The following is a 9,613-nucleotide window of genomic DNA, read 5'->3' as shown; positions in this document are numbered from 1 at the left end:
GATGGCAGAAAGGCTGTGAACCGAAAGATCCTGTCCGAGACAGTGTCAAAATGTCCAGATCCCAGTGCTACCGGCACTTTTTTTTTTGCTTTTTTCCCTATCCCAAACCATGAACCGTGTACTTAACCAATTCTGATTCATGCATAAACAAACCTTCAAAATTGCAGGATTTTTAAGCGAGACAGGAATTTTGCCTGTACAAAACGTGTGTGTGTAGATGTGCTGTGTGTGTGTTGTGTGTGGTTGTGTGTCGGTTCGTTGTGTTTGATGGTGTGTGTGTGTTGAATGCTTCTGTGTGTGTGTGTGTGTTGTGGTGTGTTGTGTGTGTGTCGTGTGGAGTGTGTGGTGTTGTGTGATTCTCATATGTGTGTTTGTGTGTGTGTGTGTGTGGTGGCAGGTTAGTGTGTGGTGTGGTGGGCTGTGAGTGAGCAGCTGAGTGCGCTAGTTTGTGCAGTACTTGTATTGTGTGTTCCCAACTTGTCCTTGTTTTTCCCTAATTGGAATGAGACAGGCTGTCGATGGTGATGCTTTGGTGAGTGGGCCCACCATCCTTAGTTCTGCTCCTCTCTGAACTCCAGGCCGTTCAACCTGCTCTTACAACTGGTCTACCCATGACAGCTATTTATGTCCAAACAAGGGGAGGAAACTAGCAGAGGATACTGCCTATGGCGCTCTTACTGTGTGTGTAGTGTTGTTTGTGTGTGTGTGTGTGTAGTTTGGGGTTCGGTTTGTGTGTGTGTGTGTGTGTGTGTGTGGTGTGGGTGCTGTGTGTGTGTGTGTGTGTGTGTGTGGTGTTGTGTGTCGTGGTTTGTGTGTTTGTGTGTAGTGTGATTAGTGTGGTGTGTGATTGTGTGTGTGTGTGGTGTGTAGGTGTGGTGTGTTGTGTGCGCACCTGCCTGCCTGCCTGCCTGCGTCCGTGCGTTTGTGTGTAGGTCAGAGCGATAAGAAAGGGCACTAGCCGTAGCAGACACTATTCTATTGTCATTTGCCAGGGGAGATTCCAGACAGAGATATATTGAACCAATATAGATTCTGCTGTGCAGCATTGTACCCCATAGGAACACTGACCACATGAACACATTCTACCCTTGACACTACTCAGGTCATGCCCATCCCCAAGGGTCGCTGTAGACACACCTACAGTAATATGTGCAATATTACTATATTATAAAACAGTAGTTTGGGTCCTGAGTGCTAATTGGCTGAAACAGCATTTCAACCATTTGTATATCAGACAATATACCACGGGTATGACGCAAAATACTTGTTTATACGGTTCTATTTATGTTGGTAACCAGTTTATGATAGCAGTAAGGCACCTCTGGGGTTTGTGGTATACATAACACGTCTAAGGGCTGTTTACAGGAAGGAACATCCCTTACCTGTGGTATATTGGCCAATACCACACCCCCAATATACCACATTCCTTCAGGCCATATTGCTTAATTACAACTATACTGTTACTATACTGGTACAATACTGTTACGATCACTCTAATTACTGCAATAATGAGCATCCATATTGGTCAACCATAAATAATGCCACCGTTAAATGCATTCATTACACGAATAGCCAACAGTAGAAAGAATCTGAATGTATTTTCTGACTGACTATGACAAATACATCCATTAAGGAGCAATGGTAAAGGGTTATTGATTTGACATGAATCACGGTCTACAGACCTGTCAAGATATTGAACAAAAAACACATTTCTGATCCTACGACAACGTTAGTATCACAGCTTCAGCACAATATTTACTGACTAAGTAACATGTTCTGTAAAATAGTAAGGCACTCAAGATTTCCTGATGACCAACGACCTCCATTTCTCCCTACATACATGTCCATACAGTTTACAGTTATTTCATCTAAAATCTCTCCCACCATCACAACTCATCTCATAACTTAGGCAGTAATGTTTTTGTGACACTGTAAATGTACTGTATATCAAATTTGTATTATTTTTTTTTAACTGCTTAATCTTCATTGAACACAGACTTCCATGGACACTGTATCACTGGGATAACCCTGGGGGGCAGCCGAGGGAGATTGTAAGATTTTCAATTCACTTCGCTCAAACACACATTTGTCAGGTTGGCGCCCAAGAATAGTGTATCTCCTCACTGCAATCTCAAATTCGCGGAACCAGATCAGAATACTTGTGATTCTCACAACTCAACAGCAGAGGTCACTCTTGCATTTGTTTTCACAAATGCAGGAGAGTCGTCTGAGTAACATCAAGACATCTACTGCACCCAAGGAGTTGGATCACAGCATTTATGACCAATGACAGCCTGATACTGTGGTGATTCTAGGACTATTCTAGTCATACTTTAACAAAGTATAACTTGTAAACCTTAATGAAGCCTTCATAAGGCCCCCAAAAAAGCTATAGATACTATATAGGGTGACGTAACAGGCACTTTTTATGTGATGTTTTCCAAATTACAAATGTTTTGCTTGATGTCCCTGTGCTCTACACGTACACCCAACAGTGTCTGTTGTGGTGCACTGGTCTCTCTTCGAGCCTTCTGTCCTTTCCACGCTCCACACCCTTGTCTCTATGGGAGACGACAGGGTCACAGGAAACCCCCTGTCCCACTGCCACCCCACTCGCTCACACACACACACACACACACACGCTCCGACATCACACACACACACACCTCACACACACACACACACACGTCACACACACACACACACACACACTACACACACACACACACACACACACACACACAGTCACCACACGAGCACCACACACAACACAACACAACGACACACACAACACAACACACACACACACACACACACCACACACACACAGTCCCCGGAGCGTGGCGTAATTTTCCTGAGTGGCCTACTGTAAACTAAAAATAACACATGACAGGGGTGGCTGGGTGGGTGGAGGTGCACCCTCCTTGTACACCCCCCTTCCAAACACACACACCTCTCCCAACCCCCTTGATATTTCTATAATCTGCTGTGGTGGAGTGCACCCTCCTTGTACACCCCCCTTCCCAACACACACCTCTCCCAACCCCCTGATGACTTCCTTAATCTGCTGGGTGGAGGTGCACCCTCCTTGTACACCCCCCTTCCCAAACACACACCTCTCCCAACCCCCTGTTGATGCAACTGTCTTAATCTGCTGTGGTGGAGGTGCACCCTCCTTGTACACCCCCCTTCCCAAACACACACCTCTCCCCCCCTGATGACTCTTAATCTGCTGTGGTGGCCAGCTGCACCCTCCTTGGTACACCCCCCTTCCCAACACAAACCTCTCCCCAACCCCCTGATGACTTCTTAATCTGCTGTGGTGGAGGTGCACCCTCCTTGTACACCCCCCTTCCCAAACACACACCTCTCCCAACCCCCTGATGACTTCCTAATCTGCTGTGGTGGAGGTGCACCACAGTGCAGAGAGTGACCCATCTGAGAAGGAAGGATAGAAGGATAGACCTCTATATCCCCCTTCTGTGCTCTGGGTCTCAGGCGCCAGGACATTAGCAAATGTAATGCAATGCAATGTAATGTAAAACATTGTCATCTGTGGGGTTAAATACATATGCTAACCTCTCCCTAACCTGACCATTAGCTCACTTCATATGTCACAGAAGGTGGCCATATACTGGACTGTTGATTGGTAGAACTTTTTAAATATTATATTTCAGACGGAATAAGTAAAATGGAAAGGATATAGAGAGAGAGACTGACAGAAAGGGGGATGGGAGTTTTATAAACATTTCCTTTGCAACTTTCGTAGAAATTCAATAGCTGTGTGTGCTGTGGCCATCTTCAAAATTCAAACCAGTCCTCCATGTAAGCAATTCAGTTTGTCCTTCTGTTACGGTCAATCTGTGTCCAGGAAATGGTACCTTTGCGTGTAGTTCATTCCCTTCAAATAAGGTCTGGATTATTTACTGTTATTATTACTTACCATTCCAGGTTAACAAGCTAACCATTAAGCTACATCTGTTATAATGGTTTCAATGTTATGGTATGTAATGGTCTTCAATTATAAAATACCCAAACACACACTGGTGGTAATGGTATAGGGTAGGGTTTAATGGTAAACATCACTAATCACACTACAGAGCAGTTTTCTAATAATCTTATTAAAAAATATGACTGCCATGCAATAGTTTACAATTATACTGAACTAAAATACAAACGCAACATGTAAAGCGTTAGTCCCATGTTTCATGAGTTGAAATCAAATATCCCAGAAATGTTTTACACGTACAAAAAGCTTATTTCTCTCAATTGTTTTGCACAAATTTGTTTACATCCCTGTTAGTGAGCATTTCTCCTTTGCCAAGAAAATCCAAACACCTGACAGGTGTGGCATATCAAGAAGCTGATAAAACAGCATGATCATTACACAGTTGCACCTTGTGCTGGGGGCAATAAAATGTGTAATTTTCAAACACAATGTCACAGATGTCTCAAGTTTTGAGGGAGCGTGACTGCAGGAATGTTCACCAGAGCTGTTGCCAGAGAATTGAATGTTCATTTCTCTACCATAAACCGACTCCAACGTCATTTTAGAGAATTTGACAGTACATACAACCGCAGACCAACTTGAGTTTTTCAATGAGAGGTTGCAGCACTGAGATAGCCTGCAACAAACATCACTTCCTAGAGTAGCTCAAACTGTGCATGTTGTGTCTTCATGAGACGCCATCTTAACCGACTTCATTTGGCTTCAATGCACTATTGAGTCTTCACATAGGAATGAATGGTGTCACGTGATCAATAGCTTTGTCCAATCGATAGCTTTGTCCACACAATTTATTTTCATCATGAGAAAAATCGATGGGTTTTCTACCCAAAGTTGCTAAGGACCTATTGTGATCTATTTAATAAACACAAGAGACCAGTGTAATGGATAAATGAGTGTGGCGGTATAGCAGGAACAGCAGCATCTCATGGCCAAAACCTGATATTTTCACTCTACTTTATGGGAAATAATGCAAGTGACTTCAATTACAAATTTCCTGCAATTCTACAAATGTTTAAGTCATAAGCCATGGTAATATGATATCTGGATGTGAGTGACTAAGAAAAGTTTAGATAGCAAGACTAATTGACCAATCTAAAAAAGTTGAGTTGACATGGGCTAATTGAGTGACTGTCAGTGAGTGACACATAACAAAGGGCACAATGCTGATGCACAACCAAATTTCGAAACGGCACCTCGTGTATTCTAATAATCTAACACCTCCAACAGTAACTTGAGACACCGACGGATTATTGTTATTCTTTTTTTTTTGTTATTTAATAAATGAGGTCTGGACCTCGGTGTCCTCATATGTAGCTATGGCTCTGGTCATGTGTGAGATGTCTGGAGGTGAAAGAAACACATCCCTGTTTAGGCGAGGTGCTGGCTAGTGAAGTAGAACACTTGAAAAAGAAAAGCAGAGCCTCACATTCTAGGAGCTCAGATGCAATAATTTAATAACCAACGTTTTGACAGACAAGCTGTCTTCATCAGGGTATAATGACAAACACTTCGGGTCACTAATTTATATTGTTTGGAAGGACACACAGGTGTCTGTAATCATGGCTGGGTGGGGCTTGATGTCATTGGTTGGTTAACAGATGTAAATAGAACATATAAAAAGCATGGATGGATAACATACAATCATAGATACGATTTGTGCTACATGGGCCTACAAACATTTACAAACAATAGCAAAATCACAAGAATGGCTTCAGATCAAAGCCTACGTTGAGTTCGAAGGTTTGTTGGTTATGTCGAAACGTTGGTTATTCAATTATTGCATCTGAGCTCCTAGAATGTGAGGCTCTCCTTTTCTTTTTCACATGTGTGAGAAGTGCCATATTTAAATACATATAAGCCTCTCGTCCCCTCAGGCAAGGATGGAGGAAAACAGCGTGGATGATGAGATAGAAGAGGTAGATTTGGATTATATCTGGAGTACTTCTCCTGTCTTATCCGGTATCCTGTGTGAATTTAAGTATGCTCTCTCTAATTCTCTCTTTCTCTCTTTCTTTCTCTCTCTCGGAGGACCTGAGCCCTAGGACCATGCCTCAGGACTACCTGGCATGATGATCCCTTGCTGTCCCCGTCCACTGGCGTGCGCTTGCTGCCGTCAGTTTCAACTGTTCTGCTGCGGCCTATGGAACTGACTGTTCACGGCGTGTACCTGTCCCAGACTGCTTTTTCAACTTGCTCTGAGAGACGCGGAGTGGTAGAGATTACTTTAATGATCGGCTATGAAAAGCCCAACTGACATTTCATCCTGAAGGTGCTGCTTGCTGCACCTCGACAACTAATGTGATTATTATTATTCTGACCATGGCTGGTCATGTTATGAACATTGTGAACATCTTGGCCATGTTCTGCTTATAAATCTCCACCGACGCCAGAAGAGGATGGCACCCTCATAAGCCTGTTCTCTTAGGTTTCTTGTAGGTTTGGCTTTTCTAGGGAGTTTTTCCTAGCCACCGTCTCTTACACTGCATGCTTGCTGTTTGGGGTTTTTAAGGCTGGGTTTCTTAGTCAGCACTTTGAGAGATAAGCTGATGTAGAAGGGCTATATAGATACATTTGTGATTTGATTTTGGAGAAAAAGAGAGAAAGAGAGAGAGAGAAAGACAGAGATGGGAGAGAAGGAGGGGGGAGTAGAGTAAGAGCAGATATATAAAGAGAGCTGAGGGTAGCATAAAAAGCGATAGTCGAGATAAGTATATAGTTTGAGTGATGGAGAGGACAGAAAACGAGACCTAGATATTGGTGATTCTGTTTGGGCTCACACTGTCCAACACGCTGCCGAAATGAATGGACTGTCTTGCATGTCCTGGGTTGTCAAGATTTCATTTTTGTGTGCTATGAATGTGTATACACACAACACACACACACACACACACAACACACACCACACACAACACACACACACACAAGCACACAGCACCACACCCACCACACAAACAACACACCACCAACCACAACACACAGAGGCCCTCACTAGCACCCAGCCAGGTCTGGCCTACTGTAACCCCGGCCCTCTCCATATCCTCTCTACATTATACACACAGGGATTTACAGTAAGAGGTATTTATTTGACTTGTAGTGCTTTGTTATATTGTGGGTCAAACTATTCTATGAGAGGTACCAACTCAGTGGAGTGTTTATATAGCTGAGAAACAGAAAGACAAAGCTCCGGGGTTTGGCTCACATTCAGCCTAAATATCCTAGTGGAAGTCTAACTCACTACTACTGGGCGATTAAAAATAACATGGCATTTGTTCATTTAGATGACTGTACATACACTACATTGCCAAAAATATGTGGACACTCCTTTAAATTAGTGGATTTGGCTATTTCAGCTACACCCATTGCTGCCAGGTGTATAAAACCAAGCACACAGCCATGCAATCTCCATAGACACATTGGCAGTAGAATGGCCTTACTGAAGAGCTCAGTGACTTTCAACATGGCACCGTCATAGGATGCAACCTTTTCAACAAGTCAGTTTGTCCACTTTTTTTGCTAACTAGCATTAGAGCAATGACTGGAAGTCTATAGTAACTCCTAGTAGATACCATAGTCATTGTGCTAATGCTAGTTAGCATGATCTCTAACTTCCTTCATACTGGATGCAGAGACATAAAAATTGTATCCATGAGTCCATCTGACTGTGGGGAAGTAGATAAAGGGCTTCATTGCCAGAATCCCGAAGTATCCCTTTAAGTCTACAAAGGGGTCAGGTCAACAAGGTTAGGCCTATGGGGTTGATACATTGGCCGTCGAAGCTGAACAGGGTAATAAAGGGGTTAAAGGAGTTGGGATCATGTCCAATAGCATCAGGGCCAGGTCTAAGGTTTGTGTGTAAGGGTTGAAACACTGACCGTCCTGTAGCCGTAGTTGTCTGAGAAATAGAGGGTTCTGTAGGACGTTACACCTCCCTGGTTCATCCTCTCTGGTCACAAGCATCAGGTCTGTATAGATGAACACTGTCACCTAGAAAGAGAGAGAGAGAGAGAGATGGTGAGAGACTGAGTTAAACCTAGCTGAAAATATCTTCTTGCTAAAACTCGACATCACAGCACTGTGCATGCATTGCAAAACAGTTTACATAGGCGCACAACACACATTTACTCTTTTGCCAAACACATATACACACACACACACACACATCTTGACAGTCTTTTAAAATGTTTGATAGATGATCATCTTGATAGATAATCTGGTTAGTGGAGGACTTGTCACCCTGTCATGTCAGAGTAGTTGTCTATCTGGGCCCGCTTTATACCCTACTATCATGTTCCAGATCTCAATCATGTTCCAGTCCCAACTAAACACAGTAGCTTCTATTAGATATGCGTGTTACTTTCTCACCATGTGAGCACATGCAAATACTGTACGCATGGAATTCACAGGAGGTTGGTGGCACCTTAATTGGGGAGGACGGGCTGGTCGTAATGGCTGGAGGGGAATAAATGAAATGCGATCAAATACATCAAATACATCAAATACATGGTTTCCATGGTTTCCAGGTGTTTGATGCCATCCCATTCGCTCCGTTTCAGCCGTTATTATGAGACGTCCTCCCCTCAGCAGCCTCCACTAATGGAATTGTATGTGTATACGTTGCAAATACGTTGTGTGGATGACTGTTGTGTGTGTGTGTGTGTGTGTGGATGACGTGTGTGTGTGTGTGTGTGTGTGTGTGGTGGTGTGTGTGTGTGTGTGTTGTGGTGGTGTGTGTGTGTGTGTGTGTGTGTGTGTGGTGTGTGTGTGTGTGTGTGGTGTGTGTTGTGTGTGTGTGTGTGTGTTTTGTGTGTGTGTGTGTGTGTACGCATGGGTGCCTATAGAAAGCCTACACCCCGTGAACTTTTTTTCCACATTTTGCTACCTTAACATTTAATCTAAAAATGGATTAAATGAGAGTAACCTATTCCACATTTTAAAAGTGAAAGAAAGTTATAGAACATTCCCAATAATACTTGGTTAATACTTGGTGGAAGCACCTTTGGCAGCAGTTACAGCTGTGAGTCATTTGGAATACGTTCTACCAACTTTGCACAACACTTAGGGCAACATATATCCATTGTTTTGGTCACAATTGCTCAAACTCATTCAATTTGGTTGGCAGTCATTGATGAACAGCAATATTCAAACCTTATCTCTGTTTCAAGCAAATGTAAGTCAGACTGAGACTAGACAACTCAGGAACACTCAACACCTACTGGAAAGCCATCCTGGTGTGTCTTGGCATTAACGTTTGTGTAATTGTCTCACTGAAAAGAAAACTCTATCCCAGGAGTAGGTTTTCAGAAGACTGAGGTGGGTTTTTCTCTAACTTTGATCTGGGCTTTGCCCTTTCATATTTATTTGGATCCTGACAAACTCCCCAGTCCCTGCCGATTACAAGCATACCTATAGCAGGATGCTGGCACCACAATTACAAAAATCTAATTTAATCCTGTTTTATATCAAATTTGAAGGCAGCAAAATGTGAAAAAAGTTCAAGGGGTTGTAGACTTTCTATAGGCACTGTATGTGTGTGTATCTGTGTGCATGCGTGTGTATTTCAGTGTGTAGGTGTCTGTGTGTGGGAGGGGGGGGGGGGGGGGGGGG

The 9,613-nt window shown here is 43.2% G+C and overlaps 1 protein-coding gene across 2 annotated transcripts in view; it reads right to left on the bottom strand.

Annotated features, from left to right (window-relative positions):
- Positions 1–7,688: 7,688 nt before the first annotated feature.
- Positions 7,689–9,613, bottom strand: part of LOC111964033 (regulator of G-protein signaling 3-like) — a 31,823-nt gene continuing 29,898 nt past the window's right edge. For both annotated transcript variants that reach the window (XM_023987702.2, XM_023987703.2), the window contains exon 8: positions 7,689–7,993. In XM_023987702.2, coding sequence (XP_023843470.1) covers positions 7,757–7,993 — 237 coding nt within the window. In that variant the 3' untranslated portion in view covers positions 7,689–7,756. The remainder of the gene's footprint in view (positions 7,994–9,613) is intronic.

The sequence above is a fragment of the Salvelinus sp. IW2-2015 genome, linkage group LG5, assembly GCF_002910315.2.
Source record: "Salvelinus sp. IW2-2015 linkage group LG5, ASM291031v2, whole genome shotgun sequence".
NCBI lineage: Eukaryota > Metazoa > Chordata > Actinopteri > Salmoniformes > Salmonidae > Salvelinus > Salvelinus sp. IW2-2015.
The sequence above is the reverse complement of the archived record's forward strand: the minus strand, read 5'-3'. Positions and strand labels throughout refer to the sequence as shown.